General features: G+C 35.8%; 2 protein-coding genes across 3 annotated transcripts in view; both read right to left on the reverse strand.

Annotated features, from left to right (window-relative positions):
- Window positions 1-1,433: 1,433 nt before the first annotated feature.
- LOC149536741 (uncharacterized) overlaps window positions 1,434-22,833 on the reverse strand; it is a 99,188-nt gene continuing 77,788 nt past the window's right edge. The window contains exons 4-6 of one of the 2 annotated variants that reach the window (XM_089803870.1): window positions 8,189-9,102; window positions 7,798-8,058; window positions 1,434-2,282 (exon numbers count right to left, since the gene is read on the reverse strand). In XM_089803870.1, the coding sequence (XP_089659996.1) occupies window positions 7,841-8,058; window positions 8,189-9,102 (1,132 nt within the window). In that variant the 3' untranslated portion in view covers window positions 1,434-2,282; window positions 7,798-7,840. Of the gene's footprint in view, window positions 2,283-7,689; window positions 8,059-8,188; window positions 9,103-22,833 lie in introns of those variants that run through there. The other variant, XM_089803871.1, reaches the window with a different exon arrangement.
- Window positions 19,731-22,415, reverse strand: LOC149536742 (uncharacterized). The gene is made up of 2 exons (XM_089804422.1): window positions 21,316-22,415; window positions 19,731-21,177 (listed from the first exon to the last, which is right to left on the reverse strand). The coding sequence occupies exons 1-2, from the start codon at window positions 22,237-22,239 to the stop codon at window positions 20,821-20,823; spliced, it is 1,281 nt and encodes a 426-aa protein (XP_089660548.1). The 5' UTR covers window positions 22,240-22,415; the 3' UTR covers window positions 19,731-20,820.

Here is a 22,833-nt window from a genome sequence, read left to right on the forward strand (position 1 = left end):
AGTTTTCGATCGGTTATCTTTTGGTGTTTTCGAGTTGCTTGCATAGGATTGAGGTGAATATTGTGATTTATCTATAGGTGTTTTCCAATTGCTTGCATAGGACTGAGGTGAATATTGTGATTTTTCTTTAGATGCTTTCCAATTGCTTGTAAAGGACTGAAGTGAAATTGTGATTTTATGAGTTGTACTTTTCATGATATTAGAGTGGGTAATCTATGTGTATGTTAGGAAGTGACTTGCAATGGAGGTTGGAGCCCTAAAGAGGTTAACTGGGTAATCCATTGAAGGTTGTTTTAATAAGTCATAACATTTCATTAAATGAGTTTAAAATGAATTAAAAAGAGTTCATGGTTTTTCCTCGCCCATGCCTCGAGTGCTAGTACAAGCTAGGATGGGAGTAAAGAGGACACTTGGTTGTGACCTTGCTTCATTAGTATGCCTTGTCTTTACGAAATGATATTGATGCCACATATATTCACTAGGGGGTCAGAGTCCAGAGAAGCTACTAGGGTAGCCTTAGAGTTGACTCATGCGATGACACTTGCTCACTTACATAGTTGATTTCTTACATATCTTTGTTGCCTCTAGGATTAGATGTTACTTGTGTCTTCGTACCTTTGAGATAGATTGTTATCAGGTTTTCCTTGACTTAGATGTTAGTTATGACCTATGGATTGATTTTCGTATGGGACTTGAGAATATCTTCTCTACACAGTGGGAGTGGGTCATTTAGGTTCCACGAGGTCGAGTGGTAGTTTTTCTTATACAATTGAGATCTGACAGTTGGATGTCGTTGCTAGATGTACTTGTGCAGTTGATTCCTTTCATTCTAAGCTTGTGTTTTTGATGGATGGTTATATCCTATAGTATTGTACTTGATTATCAGAGATCTTATGAGATGATGTATTTCATTCATGATGTATATTCTTTGAGCTTTTCATACCCTATGACTTGTACATCAAATGATTATACATTCTGGTTATGTCATGTGGCATTTTATGTAATTGCATATTATTTAATTGGATTCGTACTTGTGATTATTTTATGATGTGGATTTGTTATGTATCGAATTTAATATTAATAATGTGTGTGTGTGTGTGTGTGTGTGTGTGTGTGTGTGTGTGTGTGTGAGAGAGAGAGAGAGAGAGAGATTCAACGTCATGGGACCCTTAAGAGATGTAATCTATTTATGGATTATTTGTATGTATGTGAGTTATTGCTTCCGCTATATTATCTCTTGTTGTTATAATCTTTCAAAAAAAATGTTTTGCAAACTTAGTGAAACTTTAGGTTAATTTATTTTGAGTTCCCTGGTAGGGTGTTTCAATAAATAACACAACATACATAAATAATATGAGTATTATCAATGTAATAATTTATAGGAAAAGATTTATTTTTTCCTTTCACCTCAAAGTAATTTAAAAACATGAAAGTCTATCAACCTCTTCTAATTTTGATATTCACCCTTTTACATTATTCTTATCATTCCCAAGATTGTAACACTCAACACATGTCTTGCCACCTTGTAATTCCACATGCAATCGTAACTCTCTTTTGCCCAATCAATAGTTGAACTTGTATCTATATTCCTTGAGAACACAATTGAGCAAGACTCACTCATACAACTCTCGAATTCTTGATGCTCTACCTGCAATTGTTTGTCTCACCTTTCCATAATCATATTCTCATTCTCAACTAGCATACACATAACAATGCTACCTACTCGAAGCTTCATTGGAGATCTATTGATCTTTGGCAACCCAAGCCAATGATTTACAATTCACAATCTCTCTTATCAAGTCGTACTTTCTGAAAATGTTCATGTTATTCCATAGCAAATTTTTCAAACTTTTGTTCCTAAATTATTCTAAAGTTTTGTCAATCAGCTTAAGAACTGACAGACATGAGCCCACCAAACTAGAATGGGACTATCATTTAAGTATGCCAAAGATTCATGGCTAATGCTTTGAAGCTTATGTATTTCGATAGGAAGAATTATTTTGAATAAGTTGAATTTGCTTTCCAATACAAAGACATCAATATCATATATCCTTGACATTGAGGAAGTCCATCCTCGACTAAAATTAAAGCTACCAAGTCACGTAGATATCATAACTCCACTTTCTTTTTAAAAAAGATGCATGAAAGAAGAAGATATCATTTTTTTCTTCATTAAACAAAAGTGAAGTAAGTTGGAAGGATTACACCAGGGATCATCAAGGATAGCAAAGGATGGCTGAGATGAAAGGTGTAGTCCATAGGAAATGGACAAAATGTATAACCTGCAAAAAACATAAGAGTACATTAGAACTATGAACTATACAAACTAAAAAGTAGTAATCTAGTAGTTTAGTCTGCTCATGGTGGTATTTGGTAATGGTTAAGTTTGTCAAGTCCAGTGGTGGGTGATCAAGCATATAATGTCCATCGAAAATCCTTGGTCAAGGTAGGTTTAGTGGCAAATGATGTTGCTATAGGATAACTTATAGTTGGATCCATAGTTTGTTAAGAGATTCTGCAGTCTAGCCGACTATGTAGTTGACAACTCTAACACTAAAATGCTCATGTGGTAGGATGAGATGGTGTACATGTGCCTTATCCCATACAGGGTAGGGTCATTCTTAGTTAAGAAGGAGCAGGGATTACACTACATCCATGGTTGAGAGGTTAAACCTATGTCAATGCTTATCCTAACAGATCAGATACTTTTTCATTTGACATAGTGTGATTTGAACCTTGCTTGTATTTTAGTACTCTTTTATTCACATTTTATTTCAATTCAATTGTATATCTTACATAGTTATTTTTTGGCTACATGAAATGATAGTTATGAAATGATAGTTATAAAATTACAGTTAATGTCATTTCATTGTCATGTGTAATATTTTTTGTTACTATATTTTTATCATTTTTCCTAAAGATGGTTAATCTCTCAATTGTGTGAATGCAATTAATCAATTACTTCCGTTAAAAAAATTATTAAGTGAATGGATAGCTAGCTTACTCTTAATTGATTAAATAAAGAGTATTTAATGTTTAGAAATTTTAGTTGTTACAATTTGAGGACAAGGAAATGAGCCCTACACCTTTACAAAATAAGATCGAAGGCACATTGAAGCAATGATCGTATAGTGTTGAATACTAAGGACTCTCATATTAACTCGAAATGCCCTCTTTACTGGGTGGGATGCCAAGTTGAGACCGAATGAGTCGCGCTTACAGGTTCCTTGTGGATTGGTGCAAGGATTCTAGTTGCTTCTTCAACCAAGGAACGAGCATTCTAAATTTATCCTTGGTGTGGGTGGCTCAGACTAAAGTTAGATAGTTCCTCGAGGGGCAATTATAGTTAGTTCGGAGCTGGTTGCGTTATAAGAAATTGTCAAGGAACGGTTGTTCCAAGCTCTTCCGAACAACTGTCTGGGGCCAACAACAAAGTGGAATCTTTAGCAATCATAATTGGTTTGCTATTGAGTAAAGAATCAGGGTTACGCAAGCTACAAATTGAAGGTGGCTCTACATTGGTGGTTAATGTGTATCCACTCTGAACTGGAAACTTCAAGCGCTCTTTGATCGAGCCAAGGAGTTGCTTAGTTTTTTCAAACATATACCATCAATCGCACTTATATACGGGAATATGAAGGCAGACAGGTCGGCAAATGGTTGGCTTGACAGAGTAGATAAAATTTACTTGGCTCCAGACAAAGCTTAATGCTTGACTCATCCCTAGAAGCAACTATACCAATGGGATGCATTTTTTATTCTTCACTACCTAGCAGAACGAATGAATCTTAATGTGGTCATAGAAGCTAGGTCGTTCCATTTTTTGTTCTTAGATTTTAGGGATATTGGGTCTAGCGCAATGCTAGATTAAGTTTGGCATGGCAAATTGTCTGAAACATTCAGGACACCTTATTAATTAAGATGATTAAGGCCATTGTTGGTTGTGCGTGGTAGTTGTGGTGGCCATCCTTTATATCCACTTCACTCCCCTTGGCTAAGCATAGTATTTTGAAAAATGGATTACCCAAAGCGACTTTTCTATGAAAAAAGACCCAGTCTTTCCTTTGGGATTATCTTGGACCTAGGACTACAATGAGTTTGCGAAGAGCCGAGGCTTTTAGCCATGAAAGCAATAAGGATGGTTTTAGGGCAATGATTTTTTAACTTGGCGAACAGATATAAGGTCAACATCAAAATTTCATCTCAAGTCTTGCTTCTCTTCTGAATTTGGGTGGAACGACAACATAGATACTATAGTCTTGGTATACCATGTCCTTCCCCAAGCTTTTACAACCGTGTGTGGAGGTAGCAAAACAAGCTTTTAGCATGAATTTGGGTATGAACGGGCTTGCTTGTCATCATCGTTCGGCAGCGGTGGCAAGGGATTTTCTCAGAATGAGAGCTGGTATTGACGCGGAAGAGAACTACAAATGGTTGGACCACTTTCCAGAGGTGGTTTGCTCGGATAACTTCTTTGATGAAGATTGATTGGTGACTATGGTTTTGCTTTCTTATTCTTTTTTCGAATTTTTGTCAACACTGATCTTGCAGTGACTTTTGTGCTTAGGCATCAGTCCGGGCTTTCGGGGTCATTTTCGGCTTTCATTTTTTAGTGCCGCTAATATTCGGCCTGGTCTAGTTTTGCCAATCCTTCTGTTGGCACTTCTTTTAATGTCTTCTGGCCAGTCAAGATTGTAATGATTTTTATATGCTTCTCAATTTATTAGCCTGGCTTAGGGGTTTTTTCAGTGACATCGTATCCTCGCTGGCATGATTGACACCCCCTCTTCTCTGGTCGAATCTATGTATATACACATATTTTAATTAATAAAATGTCTCGCAAACTCGTGTTGTGTTTTATGGATTAAAAAAAATCAAACCACCACCACTGTATAGCTAAGGAACATAACACAAGCTTATATCTCAGGCAACCATTCCCATAATGTCAATACTGCAGTCTAAAAAAATTATGTTCAACCAACCGTGAGTGAAGGGAATGATACCATTTTATTTGTCTAATGTGCTTGGTGTAACACTCTAAATGGACAGAAGTTCTTTGTAGGTACAGAAAGCATGCTCATTGTTAGTCCCACCCAATTGTACAATTTTTAAGAAGATAAGTTTGTGAATTCCTCCCTTTTTTACTATAAAGTACTTAAATAGTGAAGATATTAAGCAAGCATTCTGACGAAGCTAGTCTTCATTTTTGGACAAGCAGTCATGCATGTCATGGAACACGACCTATTGACCTTTTGCCAATGTCTGACAATGTCTGACCTCCAATGTAAATATCTTAGAGAACCACAATGAAAGAAACAATTATGACATTAGCCACTGGAATGGCATGTATCGATTCCAGGCTAAAATTATCTAACCAGAAAATCCTTACGATATTTGTCTGCTCATGGATGGCTAGAAACCTACGTTACCGGTACTTCCCCTTTTGCCTTCACATACGGGTACGGTACGTATCGGAATCAGATACGTCTGAAATACCCTGTGGAATCGAACAGGGTTCGATTTCTAACTTTTTTGCAATGAATCCGAATGTTTTTGGATGATGTGGCGATTTGAATGTTAACGTGGCAGTTTGACTAAGATATTTAGGGTCGGCGTCTGATTTTTCTTTGTTTTTAACTCTATTTGAAAGGTAACGTGGCAGTTTGACTACGATATTTCAGGTCGGCGCGTGGTTTTCCTTTGTTTTTAACTCGTTTTTACTGTAGTAAAAACCCTAACGTGAATTGACAACAACCGCGGCACAGAACGAAAACGTCGAAAAGAAACTGCCAAATAGGAAATCACCGGCAGCAGCAACTGGGACGACGACAGGGGACGACCGGCAGCAGGAGCAACTGGGACGACGGAAGCTCGTGAGCAGAGGGGGAGTTGACTGGCGCCAAAGCTCTGCGTTTAGGCTGAAGGTATGTTTATTTTAATTTTTTTTCAATTTATTTAAAGTTATAAACTTTTATACAAAGTTTTATGTATAGTTTATTTTATATTAACATATGTATGTTTTAAACTTTTATGTTATAAACTTCTAAACAAAATTAAAATAAACATAAACATATGAAACAATAATATATTAATATTATAAACTATTAATATATTAATATATTATTGTTTCATATGTTTATGTTTATTTTAATTTTTTAAAAATTTATTTGAAGTTATAAACTTTTAAAATTTTAAATACTATATATAGTTTATAACTTTAATATATTATTGATATAAAAGATTTTCCAAAAAAAATTTAAATTGTATATATTATATTATATATAATATTTATATTTTAAATTGTAATTTTTTAAATGATAGTCAATATTTAAATATTGAATAAATATTATATTATATAATGTCTAGAGTATTAAATAATAAATGTTAATAATGTATTTTTTATTTTATTATTTAATGTTTATTGATTTAATATTTATATAATAAATTATAATATTTGTTATAAATATTTGTTATAATGTTAAATTGTAAATATATATTTATTATTTTGTTTTTTAATGTTCAAATAGAAATTGAATTTGTTTATTTTTATATTTAATATTGTATTTACTATTATTTAACTATTTAATAACATTTTTTATTTTTAACTTGTTGGTTCTTGTAGACAGGGCAATGTCAGCTTCTTCTACTGCTCGACCCAAATTCAAGACCGATCCCAATTCACCATTATGGAAATATGTCACGATAAAAAGCCAAGTAAAAAAAGGTGGAACATTTGTTTGGGAATGCAATTTATGCCATGTGGAGAAAACTAACTCCTATAGCCATGTGAAAGCCCATTTATGTGCCATTCCTCAAATGGGTATCAAAGCATGTGAAGGACCGGATGCAAAAAGATTGCCACCTCAACAAATAGCAAGATTCATTCGAGAGCAAGAGGAAGCAGATGCAAGAGTGGGATGTGCCACAAACCATCCATTGTTGAAACGAAAAGGAAGTAGTTCAGGGCCTCCACCTTCTCCATCTCATAGTGACTTTCCTAATATCATAGTAGAGAACCGCCCGTTCTTGGACAGAATTGAAGAAGAACTTGTTGCTGAGAAGAGAAGTAAGGGACCATTGGAGAGAGCATTCAATAATGATGCTAGGGAGATTGCAAATGAAGCTGTTGGAAGATGTATCTATGCAAACGGTTTGGCATTCAATGTTGTACACTCACCATATTGGCAGGATATGTTGAGAAAAGCAAATGAGGCTCTGCAAGGGTGGATAGGGCCAGGTTATGAGAAGGTACGCACCACCTTACTAGCAAGTGAGGTCAAAAACATAAACAATGCATTGGCTCCCATTAGAAATTCATGAAAACAAACAAGGGTGTCAATTATTTCTGATGGGTGGAAGGATACCAAAAATCGACCATTGATAAATGTGATTGCAGTGTGCCCCAAAGGGGCAATGTTTCTAAAGGCTGTGGATTGTGAGGGACAGGTGAAGGATGCACAATTTATTGCTGATATCCTACCATACTAATTGCAGATTGTACGTGTGGCTATCACCACAAAACGATAACAAATATACACAGGACCTCAAATGCACTTCAGAATTTATCCGAGAAATACTTGAAATGACTTTCCCCCAAATAATACATGGGAAATGATTACAGAAAATGAGAACTCGAGCAAGAAAATAAAAACAAATCAGATGAAAATGTGGTATATGTGGACAAGAACATTATAAGAAGACTATATGATTTAGAGTACAGCTAAATTACAGTGAAATACAATCATCAGTATTGAAATAATTAACATGAGATGTAGCTACCGGTCAACAAAGCAATACCCATCCATGAAGGCAAGTTTCCTGATGACTGTTTTCTTGGAGGCTAAACTTTCAGTGCCCTTCCTGGATGTGTCAATGACAAACTTTTTCCTTTTAAGAGTACAAAAATAAAATTCTTCATCCGCAGATTTTTCGAATCTATTTCACCCATAATTGACCGATCATGCTGAAACTTGACAGGGAACCTTTTTGAAGTTTCACTTCTGACATGAATATCTGTGGTTCCATCTACTTCTGTAGAGATGACTGATAATACATCTTCTGTAAAGGCCAAATAAGCAACAAAGAAATTGTTAGCAAATTAAGTTGGTTAATTAACATGTCAAGCAGACTAAAAAGCTAATATCAAGAAAATCAATTAGGTATATGTTGATGATACAAGGTTACTTACTATCGGGTATCCCATTTGGAGGCAGTGATTCATCTGCAGATGCAGTAAATATGCAACTTGTCCGTGGAGTTAATGACTGCAGAATTCTTCTTGCATTTTCATTGGCCTCTTTTTGTGCTTTCTCGCGGATGTGATTTCTAACTCTCCTAGGTCTTTTACCGATCTCTGTATGTCTGATGGTAGGCAATGTCAGACCAAAGTGGAGATGTGCCCTCGTTCCAGATCCAGTCAGAATAGATTCGTCAAAGGGGTTAGTCCGTAGACAAGACCGCTTTTTTTGTGCAGGAAGCTTCAAAGCAGATATCATCAGAAACAAATTAAGAGAAAGAATGCTAGCAAAGGTGTGTGCAAAATATGGATACTTTGTGTCATTGAAACCATTTGTCTGGCCTACTTTCGTACTTCCATTAGATTGTTTATGGTTGTGGCTGCACTGAATAACTACCATTTCTGCAGGGTGTTCTTTTAGTTGAACTTCTATGAAAGATTTTGATACAGCCAAAGCTTTGAGTTTAAAGGACTTCAAAATGCCATTATGTGACTTAAGTGTCTGGGAACTATCAATCACAGGAGTACATTCGGCAGGGAAACTTCCTATCTCATTTTCAACTGGTGCTTGATTAGACAAGCCATTAACTGTGCCAGAAAATGCATGATTTGACACCAAATTCAACTGAACTTTACTTTCAACAGCATCTAACCACAGGGTTTCAGGAAAAAGAGGCAAAAACTTACATATTTGTATGGTTGGCTTATATCTTATAATTTTACATCTTGTTCCCCTAAGACTGACAATTGATGGCTCCAAAGAAACCGGTGAAAGCAAGCGTGCCATTAAATCACATGTTTTTACTTGTGAAGATGCCCTGGCTAACAGAAAACCCTCCAGACCAATGATTGGCAATATACCTACTCTGCAGGTTAAAACAATGTATGGTTAGAATTTGCAGAGCTTTCTATCAGAAGCTTGCTAATTAATCATAATGAGAGTGAAAATGTCACGTCATTAAACAAAAATGTATAGTTTACATCATAGAAATGAGAAAGTTATGGTAAAGACATGAGAATATTGAACAGGAAAAACATTGGCTAAACAATCCTTGTACTGAAAATGCATCTGATCTGCATGACAGAATATCAGTCAAAATCAAAGCATTATAGTGCAAGTAATTGAAACCTAAAACCAGATAGATTTATCAGGGCTCAGCATATTTACATTTCAATTATTTGTCAACATATCTATATTTCCTGTACTTGGATTGATTGTACTGTATCTCACACTTAAAATAAATCGCAGTAATTTAAGGACCTTAAGGACTATGCAGAAACTGAAACTACAGACATGCAAATCTTCTTTTATCAGCTTTGAAAACACCTTTATACACATTATGTGGGGGATTGTGGAAGTTGTTACATTTGAAGTAAAGGCTTGCAGCGAAAACTAGTGTGCCCTGGTTTGAACTGCTGCCTCCTGGCCTAGGTCTCCTGGTAGCTATGGTTGCACCCAGTAAGGGAGAATGTCAAAGCAAAGCTGTAGAAAAACCCTGGTCATAATAAGTCATAACATCCATAGCCAGAAATAACGCATGAACTAATCAGAAACTCCAGAAGAAAAACGATGAGTGAATCAGTCAAAAGTTAGCTTTGATATTGTGGAGGCAACTTTCTGATCCTTAGGGAGGTCATAATTCCTTTGTGAAGAGGATCATATTTATTCAGCTAGTCTTAAGTGCTGCCCCTTCCAAATGGAGCATTGCAAACTGGAGGGTGTCCTCCTTTGTCATGGGACTCAAAGTGAAGAAAGTATTTAATTTTTGCAACCATGCATGAGCTGTGATTTTTTCTAATCCGTGAAACTTGGGAAGTGTTACTTTGCTTACTTTATGCTTGAGCTCTTTGTTTATGGTCCTCTTGGGTGCCTCTCATCGTTTATCCTCGCAAAATTCCTCGAATGATACAACCCTCTAATAAGAGGTTTGAGAGCAGCATACACTGTTGCAATGTCTTCAGTTCTAGTCATTGGTGGTTCTATTCCTTCCTTTTCTCTTGGAATCCCTTCCCTAGGTATGAATGGGGGTTGGGTACTCTATTGTTAGAGTACCCATTTGACTTATCAGCATTTGGTCTGTTTGTTCCATATAGGATCTTATCTCATTGGCTAAATTGTTCGTTGTGGTTTTCCTTGTTCTTCTCTCATAAGTTTGCATAAGCTTCTACTCATAGGATGGTAGGAATATGCTGTGATACCATTGTAATATTCCCTTTGAGGGACAATGTACTAAATCCACTAAATTGCAATATATTTAACGATTGAACAATCAAAATGAATTACAACTTAGGAAATAACTATGAACAATTGTAACTCCCTTAAATTTCTGATATAGAATCTGATTATAACAATATGCATAAGAAGATGACATTGACATATCTTAAGACCTCATTATTGTGGTCAAGTAATGTCCTTGGATAAATACCTCCCTATATTTGAAAGATACAATAAACTTTGTCCTAGCTACTATTACTCATTTATCTCCCCATAGCTATGTATCCCCAATGTAACTCTCCTTTAAAGATTATGTTTTTCTTTGCCCGATATCTGTTATGTCCCTACTTCCAATGTAAAGTATTGCCTTGAGATGGAAAAACCTCTTGACTTAGTTGTATTGAACTAAGTTGATATGATCCGATATATGTGTATTGGTTCTTTAGTCCCCAATCAGAAATAGGGATCTAATCCTTTAGGGATTTTCTTAAAGAATTGAAATGAATGTTACTCAACTCCGGTTGACCGTCTTCTTTATTGATTTTAAGAGATTTTATTTGATTGTTGACTATTCTATCTACACTACGAGAGTTGTCTTTGTGTTTTAATGGACAATATTTTTCTGCGGATGCTTCATCTTGATCGATGCTAGATTTGGTAATTGTTAGTTACCCTGTTATGCGTTAAGTGCTACATATTTACCTTTCTTTTTTCCCATCTATCCTCCAATGCTCTTTTTCCCATATCCTTTGCTCATTTCTCATCCCATTTTAAAACTCTCCTTGTCGAAAGGCTGCATCCCTAAGACATGTCTATTTTCTTGTAAGTGGTCTACCTTTTCAGTATACTGTTTGATGAGTTACATTCAGTTCTTTATTATAAACAACTTGTTTTAATGGACAATATTTTTCTGCAGATGCTTCATCTTGATCGATGCTAGATTTGGTAGTTGTTAGTTACCCTGTTATGCGTTAAGTGCTACATATTTACCTTTATTGTTTCCCGTCTATCCTCCAATGCTCTTTTTCCCATATCGTTTGCTCATTTCTCATCCCATTTTAAAACTCTCCTTATCGAAAGGCTGCATCCCTGAGACGTGCCTATTTTCTTGTAAGTAGTCTATCTTTTCAGTATAGTGTTCGATAAGTTACATTCAGTTCTTTATTATAGACAACGTGACTTCTCACTGGTGATTGATTAGTATGACCAATCAACAGTAACCAACGAATCTTAGAATCATTTCAGACTTTCAAATGCTATCGGGCATCCATCATACGTGTTCTATTAATGCTGAGGACTTTATTTGCTTTCAATGCAGTGATTTCTTACTACTGCCATGTTATCCATGCATTGATTGGTCAAATAAGTATTTAATAATTGTTCGATGCGTTTAGTAAAGTTTTTACAATTTATTTATAATTCTGTTATCATATAATATATTAGTCCTGGCAATTATAATATCATTGTTGCAACCATTCGAAACCTACTCTTGAAAAAAACTTGTAACGGCCTCCTGGGAAGTTTAAGAGGAAAACCTACATGCTCTTAATCTTATTGATTTTCGCTATTGTGTTACACACAGGCCCTCCTGCTATTAATTATCATACGCATTTTTCATGAAAGTGAGGGTTTGAGCTGAGACAATAACGAAGAAATTTTGAGGAGCGGTCTGCAAGTTGGTGCAACCCTAGGACATTTTGGGGCTCCGCACCAATCCACCTGTCACTCTTGCTTCCTTGGGAATCGCTCTTTTTGTTTCTGCATTCATTGCTTACTTTTATATTTTTGGTCTTCTACTAACGTGTTGTTTTTATTGTTTTCCTTTTTCCTCCGTTGTATGTCTTGATCTCATCTTTCCTGTGCCCTTGCATGTGTGTTCTGTAACCCAGTGCCTCTTGGAGTTCGGCTCTTTGAACCTGGGTCTGTATTTGTGTTTTTCGAAATATTATGGAAATAATGTAGTGGCCTTCGCTGGTTAGTAGCTCGCAGGCTTCGTGCCTCACTGGGTTGCCTCACAGGTCTGAACAGAAATACAACCGCCAAAAGCGGTATTAAAGGCTGTGGAGAATGAGAAGATTAAGAAGGCTAATGGTGATAATTCTATTCAAAAAGAGAAATCTGGTGAAGAAGCTCCTGTTAAGCCCTCTTACAAAGTTGTCCTCACAGAAGACTCAGAGAATTTGTGCCCACCCTCTGCAGAATTTAATGGACAGTTTGTGGTGACAACAATGGAAGGAGGAGTTTTGGGGGCCGGAGCTGAGGGAAGTGGAAGCAGTTGCAAGGTCAACACTTCAAACTCCAGACAAGGAAGAAACTATAAGCTCTCCAAGGATCACTATACGACTCCTCTCCCAAAATGAAGACATGAGGGCTGCCATTAGAAATGAAAGAACAAAACTTTAAAATATTGTAATTTTATGTGTTGTGATGGATTTTGACTTTGTACCCTCAAGAAAATTCTTTGATGAATGGTTGAATAATATTTGGGGCAAAAAATTAGGTATACATGTTAATTTCTGCAGAATTTTGCAAAAAGGTTTTTTTTCTAATATTTTTCAACCACTCAATGCAAGAAAGGGTTTTAGAAATATCTTTTTGGAATTTTGGTAAATCCATGTTTAGAGCCTTTCCTTCGTCTGTTGAAGGTAATATGGAGCAGGTCATGGTCCGTTTGTGCCCACATTCGCTCGAAATAGTGAATCTACAACCAGAATTTTGGCCCTTGTCTCAAATGCTCAAACCTTTGAACTTTGTTCTTCAAATAGAGGAAATCCAAAATCACTTTGCCACATTTCAATGCAAGGATCGTTATTCCCCTTTCTCTAGAAGTGAATATTCCTGATAAGTTATCAATGAGTTTCGATGATTCTTTGTTTAAATGGAAAGTTGTCTTATTAGGGAACTTGAATGCATGTTTTCACTGTAAAAAGAAAGGGGCATAACAGAAAAAACTGCCCTGGAATTAATTCTGGAAAAGATGGCCTCAATTCAACCCACACTCAAAACCCTAGCAAAAAGCAACATTAACAATATTAGCAAAGAATCTAAGAAGAACAATGATGAGATCTCTAGTCAGAAACAAAAATTTCAAGATAATGAAGATAGACCCAATATAGAAACAAGGGTTTGTGCTTTGATATTCATAGCAAGAATTATTTTATCTCTCTCTGGAACCTTCTTTTTGAAGAGGACTATGAAGTCATTCCTAACTCTGAAAATTCAATAGGTCATCCCAAGTCTACTAATCTAGGTCAAGAGTCTTCTTTAGGTAATGTTTTAGATGCCCCTACTAGGAAAAATGCTCAGCAATTAGCCCTAGAGACCATTAATGATAGAGCATAAAAAATTATAAACTTTTGTTAACAACCCCTCAATTGCACCTTTGGAGCCTAAAAACCTTACCATTGGATCGATTGTCAAGGAAAAGGCAGATGATATAGGACATAATGTGATTGATAACTGCCCTGTTGAGTGCCATGAGGAAGATTGTACCTTAACAGTTAGGAGAGGAGAGGGTCAAATTGATGACAACAAGAATGTTGATACTTCCAAAGATGAAGGATTTACTGAAGTGGTTGGAAAAAAGAAGAGGAAAATGCTTGTCAGAAACTCTATTTCTAAAAATAGTTAAAACTCAAATAATAGAGCCAAGAGACTAGAGATGTCTGATTGTTTCAACAAGTGCTATAGACTTCAAAAACCCTCCAAGAATTGATTATGGTGAAACAAGTTGGTATGTGAGAGGCCTTGAGATGTTGGACAGAAAGTATGCAGTTAGAGACTGGAGAGATAAATTACAGAACATAGACTTTATCTTTCTACAAGAAATCAAAGTAATTGGATACCACGCATTCACCATCATGAAATTCATTTGGAATCAGGCTAAACACTTTATTTCCTCTCATGAGAAAGGAAAAGGAGAAGATAAATGTGTTGGAATCAAAATTACTTGAAAAGGAAATGAATTTTTTTTCTGGGCAAAAGTTAAAAGGAGATTGAACCTCATTGATCCCATTAGTAGGAAAAAGGACTTATTTTCTAAAATCTAGTTTACATGGACAAACTAAGTGGGAAAGCGAAAATTCTATTGCAGACTTGACAGAGTCTACGCTAACTCCCCAGTCTTCTCATTCCCATTAGAGGAAGGTTGTTCACCTATAAAGATTACCCCTGCATCTATTTCTAATCATTCTCCTATTTGTTTCACTGCTATTGTTGAAGATCTTGCTATCATATATTCATTTTTTTTACAGAGAGGAACCTTCAAACTTAATGTTTCTTTGCCAAAAGAGCGTGACACCTTTGAGGCTATAAAAATGGCTATCTACATTTCTAAATTTTGCAATAAGAACAAAAGTTACAAAGACCATTGGAGTATTCTGACCAAGTTAATGAAAGATATTTATCAAATAGTGGGAAAAAAAGAGCTAAGGACAGGAACAAAGAACTACCTTTCTTGCAGTCTAAACTTAATGAATTAGAAAATACCCTTAAAGACAAAGTGAAGATAGAAAAAAATTAGAAGAGTTGGCCTTAACTAAAATGGAATTAAGGAAATTACAAAATTACAGATTCCAAGGGCAAAGTAAATTGGCTTCGTGAAGGAGATAAAGGATCAAAATACTTATTTAATCTGATCAAATCAAAACAAAAAAGGGAGTTGATAGAAGAAATACATGGAGAATTGGGACTCACCAAAGACCCTCAAGAGATTAAAAACACCTTCTTCAAATACTATCAGAACTTGTTCACCTCAAATCATAGGGATCAAAACAAGGATATCCTTAAAGAATGTTTGAGACTAATTCCCAAAAAAGTCTTTAAGATATCGGAGAAAGCTTTGAATAAAGAAATTTATAGTGAGGAGATTAAAGATGCTATAGGTGATATGACCATGACAAATCTCCAGGATTGGATGGCCTACCAGCCGAATTCTATAAGGAAAACATTGACTGGATATGTTATGATCTCCTGAATCTATACAATGAAGCCTATGAGAAAGGATCACTGGGAGAACAAATTAATAGTCATAAAATTGATCCTCAAGAATGAAGATAAATCTCAAGTCAAAATTGGAGACCTATAACTCTCCTAAATCTGTCTTATAAAATTATAGCTAAGCTCTTGGCCAGAAGAATAGCAGACCTTCTGAATGAAGTTGTATCTGTTACACAAATTTGATTTATTACAGAAAATCTGATCACCAATTGGGAAGCACTTTATTGGGCAACAGAAGTGGAATGGAATTTTGCCATTGTACTTCTAGACTTTGAGAAAGCCTATGATCAGATTAAATGGCTATTTGTGACTGAAATGAATAAAGCACTTGGGTTCCCTCCATACTTTTTCCATTGGATTGAGATATTTTTTGAGGACTCCTCCATTATGATTGATATAAATGGTGATAAGTCTGAACCTATCATTCTCCAAAGATCTATAAGACAAGGCCGCCTCATAGCCCCAGCATTGTATGTTCTGGTTGTGTATGGCCTCTTTTACATTATGAGATCTCAATCCTTAGGCCCACCTGTCAAAGGAATCACACTCCCAAATCAGGAAGAACTTCTCAACATTCAATTTGCAGATCACACGTCACTTTTGGTAGAAGTTAATGAAGAAAACTTTGATAACATGGTGAACATACTACATTTTTTCGCATGGCTCCAGGAGCCAAAGTTGCTCTACATAAATCCACAGTATTGATTGGAATGAAGTTGAACCCACCTAGCTAAGATAGAAAGGATGGAATTGTGCAGGCCCCAACACAATCATCAGGTAACTGGGCATTCCATTTGCAGTCTCCCCCTCCACTACGGACATGTGGACTTGGATCTACTCGAAAATTGGAAAAAACATCTCAAATGGAAAACCCATCCCATCTTTAGCTGGAAGAGCACAAATTGTACAGAAAGTCGTAGCATCCCATTCTATTTATTTTACTTCCTCGTGGCTTTTCATCAGCTATCAGAATGAAAAAAATAGATATAATTATGAGAGACTTTCTATGGTCAAATGGTAAAGGAAACAAAAAAAGACATGCAGTCAATTGGAAATGGTGTTGCATGCCTAAAAACTTAGGAGGTTTGGATATGAGAGATCTTAAAGCTCACAGTATGGCTCTAGCATCAAAATGGATTTTCAAGTCCATGATTGCTAACAAACCCTAGAAAGTTCTCATTAGAAATAATGTTGTCAAATCTGCTATCGAAAAGGGAAAAAATGGAAGGAACCATCTTTTGCAGATTTGATTCTTGGAAATTTTGAGATCAAAGCTTTTGGGTAAAATGTTTTTGCTTCTCTTTGGAAGGCATGGTCCCATTTGAGAAGTTTTTTATGCTTCAAAGGTGTTGTTGATGCCCCCCCTTGTTTCTTTGTCATTGATAGGTCCATCTAGTGGTGAATACAGTTAAATGATTGTTGATTTTAGGAGCACTGCAAATCTAATAGTGTTAGAAAGTAAGGTTTACCGACACAATTGAGAGGGTGGGGGAGTGAATCAGTTGTGTACCCAATATAACTTAAATTAATCTTATTAAATCCAATTCCAATAACCAACAAATGAAACAACCACAAGATAAGAAACATGCACAATACACAAGATTTGTTGATTAGGGAAACACTTGATCAGAGGGAAATTTGTGGAGGGAATGATGCCTACAAGATGATGTGCTAATATAAAAATTTCTTATAAGGAGGATATGACCCTACTAGGAGCCAATTACATACAATCATTACATGTGAGTCCATGTTAGAAGACTTTGAATCCCAGTTAGAACATTCCAACCCTGTTAGGAGCTAAGAAGACAATTGGACCCACTGTTCAAATTGCTTCAGAACTATTACACAAAACAAAACTCTAGGATAACATATCTCAAGTGTGAGCTGACCAATACAACAACCTCTTTTTCAATACAATTCATTTGAAGTGCTCAACACAATCTCATCATCATCTACTCCTCCGCTCTGATCAAATTTGCATCATCAATTACACAATCATAAAAGCCACACTCACAACCAAGGAAACAACCTTTTCCTATATACCTTGTCCTAGTAACTAACTGAGTTGACCTTGAGGCTTCCCCAATGTACAATGAATAATATAGGACTGCATTAAGATATTACAATACACATTATATTACATTTACACATCCCAAAAGATTTCAACCAAAAAGTCAACTAACAGTGAATATATCACACATTACCCTTCAGTGACCTTCACAAAATAATTTCTAGAATCTACTACCACAAACATATCTTCAATCACTATTGAAGCTCACTCAACTGAATTCTTTCTTGCTTAACAGATACAATTGATTTCCCAGTGAATTGTTTCTTGCATGTTGGCATGTAACTAGTCTTCACATATCAAGTTGTAACTTATGCAATCCTTCAAATAACATTTCGCAAACATAGATGTAGCATCTAGACACATCCACAAACATGAATATAATTCCACATGACTTAACTCTTAATACTTCATCCTCGCTGATCAAATTTGTCTCTGTGATATACTGCAATGTTGTCTAACATATACCAAAATACATATATGTTGACATCAATGACAAATCAAATCATGAATGCAACACATAAGCAATCAATCTAAGTGTCAAACACTCAACAATCTCTCCCTTTGACATATATCCTCTCAATGCTCCATGCATGCTAACAATCTCCCCTTTTGGCAAAGATGGCAACTATAATGTCCCCACCATTAGGGTTATATTAAAATACGTAATAACTATAAAAGATTGAAATGATCTCAATAAATCTAATTAAATAGCTTATATCCTTAAGAACTAATTAACATTTGCAACAAATGTTCTCCACCAAGATTATCTTAGGTCATGTTATGACATTCATAATTAATGCCCTCCACCAAATTTACACTTGGATCATTCTATGACATTCGCAAGGAATGCCCTCCACCAAACTTAGTTTGGATCGTATTTTGACATTCGAATTGAATGCCCTCCACCAAACATAGTTTGGATCATATTATGACATTCAAAATGAATGCCCTCCTCCAAACATAGTTTGGATCATAAATGTGTATGCCTTTTTATCAAATCTTTATTTTATTATACATTTCCATTATGATAAATATTTACCACATTTGTTATTTATGTAATACCACAAAATAAATAAATCTCTAAAAATATATTTTCATTTATCTCACTTAATGAAAGAAATATATATACTACCTACAATTACCTTATTGGTGGTAGGATTCGATGATATACACAATGTTTGAGTGTGGGGCTCAATGCATTGGTTGAGGTTTACCCTTTTAACTATGGTCGTAACCCCTTTGGTGTGCACGACTTAATGTTATATCATTTTGTGCTTTTCGTGTAGTATGTTATACACTAACTATTCGGTCTTCTCGGCGCGCAGATGTTATTTGTGACTGGTCTTCCGCGTGCCCCAACCATACTCCACGTCGCTTAGTCTTACACTTCCTTGTTAATCGATGCTCTCAGGCTTTCCGCTTCTTTTCTCCCCTTATACGTGTGTTGATACCTTCTCTTCACGATCTGATGCCCACTATTGTACTTTCGATCTTTGATGGTACCTTAACTAGATGTGTCAAGTATGCATTGGATGGGTTTATTAACTCTTGCCTTGTCCTTCACAGCTATTCCTTCAAAAAAAACCTCCCCCCTTCCTCATTTAATCCAACCTTTATCAATATGTCAATACTATGGTCACAGGTCGTGACTACTCAACCCGTGACTCATTAGTTATTACTAAGCATGATATTATTTATATAATATGATAATTATATTTTCCCATATTTCAAATATGGATTTTTATCAAAGGTAATCTAATATTACTATTATAAGTATTTATAAGTATTTTCTATTATTAAGTATTGATAATAATTCAAGATGATTGACTATAAATGGTCAATATATAAATGATAAAAAACAAGATTTGTATGTACATTATCCTAAGTTGCCAATTCGGGTTCGGGGACGGGTTTGGGTTCGGAATTCGGTTCGTGGGTTCGAGCAATTTTTTTTTTCCCCATTTGGGTTCGTGGGTTATATATATATATGCAAAAAAAATATAAACTCATATAGTTGTAAAAGTAAAACTAAGTCATTCCATAGTATGAATATATCAATGTTACTTGATTATTGATCAATGCCAAATGTCAAAGATAAACATTAAATACTCACTCATTAATCTATGCTAATGTTGTAAATAAAATCATACATTGAATTACTAAAATGCAAAATGGAATTTCAAAACATAGACTACTTCATCAGATTGATAGATAATAAATTATGACTTAATAAAATTTGAAACTGTGAAACATAGTGATAAATCATAAATGACTCAATGAGTCAATGACAAATGTTTAAACATTGTTTATCAAAGATGCAAATGCCCTTCAAGGGTCAAATGGGTCATCAAAATATGAGGGATCAATGGCTTCATCCTCATCTATATCATTGACATTTTCCACATCATTGGAACCCAAACCGGTTCCACTAGCCCCAGATGCAGCCACATCCTCCTCCTCGTCCTCCTCAACATCTAGCAAGGCAATTCTAGATATATCTTGGACAGTCATATCCAAGTTAGAAGTCTCACGTAGTACATCCCACAACTTCTCTGGTCCCTTATATCCTGGATCCTTGCGTGATAAGAGGCGCCAGTTGTTGTGAATAAATACCAAGTCCTCTGCTTTCTTTGAACCCAACCGGTTACACTTCACTGAGTGGATAAAGGAGTATGTACTCCAATTCCGCTCAGCAGCAGAAGAGCTTGCAACCTAGAGAGACAACCAACAAATTTTAAAAAATTAGCTAAGTAATTTTACAATACAATAGGAATTTAAGAGTGCTAATTCGACAAGCTAAGTGGCCATAAAAAAAGGAAAAAAAAACTTAAATACATACTAGTGACAAGATCTTAATGGCAAGAGGTTGGAGGTACATGTAACTTTCCCCATGTAAGTACCACCATCCAATGGCATCCAATTTACTTTGGTCATTGATTGCATCAGGCTCTACATTTTTGCTTGAGACAAAATCAACAAACTCTCTCCTAACATTTGATGCCACATCAGGATCACTAAAGAGCATGTTAAGTGCCCTCTTATACCCAGCAGCAACTTCAGGATCTCTATATGGTGCCACTCTACCAGGAATAGCAAGTATCTCACTGCTATAATATCTAGGAGAAAGTGCATATGCCAAGAGGTGTAAAGGTGTAGTCATCTTGTTCCAACGATGTAGAACAATTTTCTCCACCTTAGTGTACAAGGTATCAGGATCCTGCTCTCTCCTCTGAATGACCTGGGATGTCAAATGATGTACATGTAAGTTGTCTTGATGTAGTGTTAATAACTTGATTAAAATCAAAAATCAAAATCTCTCAATAAACAAGGATAAAGTATTGTATAAAAATTTAAACTTATTGATTTCATTCTTTCTAGCATAGAGTCCATGGCATCATATATGTTCCCCAAACAAGGCTCATCCGTGTCGGCATACCGAAGCATAGACATGATGGGCTCGGTGAGTTCTAATGCATATTCCACCCTTTTCCAAAAATTATCACTCAAGATCAAATCCTTTACAGTTTTGGCCTTTTCTGTATTAGCTTGCTTCCATCCACCCCATTTGTTGCTAATAACCATTTGACCCAATGCCTCTTTCACCCTCACAAGTCGTCTAAGGACGATTGTGTGTGAAGCAAACCTTGTTTCAGCAACCTATTACCATGTTAATTCAAATTGTAAGTTAATATGATAAGTTGATAACACAAAAATTTAAGAATATGTATTAAATTTTGTAAAGTATGACACAAAAATTAATATGATAAATGAAGCTAAATAAAGTTTAAAATTTACCTTCAATAATTCCAAGCGGGAGAAAGTTCTGAAAATTGCTTGTGACATATGGTGGTTTGTCACAAACATTTGGATCTGCTCACCCTCCTCATACACATTTTTCATCCATTCAATTTGGCTGCCCATTGTTTTCATCACCAAGTCCAAGGTGTGGACAGTGCATGGTGTCCAAAAGATATGCTCATATCGTGCTTCTACCAAAGCACCTGCAGCCTTACAAACTTTAGCATTGTCCGTTATTACTTGGACAACATTGTCAACTCCCACGGACTCTATGGATTCAATGAGAAGTTGGGCAATAAAATTTGCATCCTTTACTTGCCCTTCACAATCAACCGCCTTCAAAAACATTGCCCCCTTGGGGCAAACAGCAATCACATTTATTAATGGACGGTTTTTGCAATCTTTCCATCCATCAGAGACAATGCTCACCCCCGTTTGGATCCAAGAATCTCTTATTGGTTTGAGGAGGTTTTCTACATTCTTTCTCTCCTTATGCAATATGGTGGTTCTCAACTTTTCATATCTAGGGGATTGGTAACCATGAGGTGCATCATTTATTGCTTTCACCATCTCTCTCCAATAAGGGGATCTCACTAGATTGAATGAAACACCATTTGTAATGAGGCAACACCCAACCTTTATGTCAGCAATTTCTCTCTTGCCATTTTCAAATGCCGTATCTAATGGGCCTCTCTTGCGGGATGCGGGTGTTTCTATTTCATCTTCATCCATAGATTGGGTAGGTAGGAAGGGATGTGGTTTACTAATTGTTTGAGAGGGTGGTGTTGGTGGTATTTGCTTTGACTTATCTTTTTTTGCCTTTGACACTAACCTATCAACCTCTTCTTGTTCTTTTAACATGCTTGCTATTTGAGGAGCCGACAACCCTTTTTTACCTCCCTCTGGGGGCCCCTCACACATGGAAATCCCTTGACTTGGTGGACCTATCAAATGATGTTTAACCCGGAAATAGGAGCTTCTATATTGGTTTTGGCAAAAATTGCATTTCCATATATACCCTCCCCCACCAGCACATTGCTCAATTCTTGTTGTATACTTCCACAAAGGAGAGCCTTTATCAATTTTAAATCTTTGGGATCCCACCCCACCCACTGAACCCTGACTACTCATTCTTGGATTCTTGCAATCTATAAAAACAAATTTAAAAAAATATTTCAAAACTTATACAAAACTTGATAAAAATTTAGAACAATAAATATAAAAAATTTTAAAAACTAAAAACAAACTATGAAAGAAGCAAAAGGAAGGATCAAATGCATACTTGGAACACTCAACACTGATTATTTGAAGGATTTGAGACTCCACAAACAATTTCTACAACCTTCTCTTCAAACTTGCAAAATGGCCACACGAAAATGAGAGAGCAAAATGACAAAGCAAATGAGAGATTAGATGAATGAAATGCATCTAATAGGCCTTACTTTGGGGTTTGGCAAAAAAAATAATAGAAAAAACATAATTTTATTGCTTTTTTGGGCCACTTTTTGGCCCCAC

This window comes from Cupressus sempervirens, chromosome 10 (genome assembly GCF_028749045.1).
Source record: "Cupressus sempervirens isolate cs-2001-9-10 chromosome 10, ASM2874904v1, whole genome shotgun sequence".
Classification (NCBI taxonomy): Eukaryota; Viridiplantae; Streptophyta; class Pinopsida; order Cupressales; family Cupressaceae; genus Cupressus; species Cupressus sempervirens.

Coding starts and splice junctions, on each gene's coding strand:
- LOC149536742 (XM_089804422.1), bottom strand. CDS start 22,239: ATGTGTGAGGGGCCCCCAGAGGGAGGTAAAAAAGGGTTGTCGGCTCCT. Junction 21,178..21,315: donor CCCGCTTGGAATTATTGAAG/GTAAATTTTAAA, acceptor ACATGGTAATAG/GTTGCTGAAACAAGGTTTGC.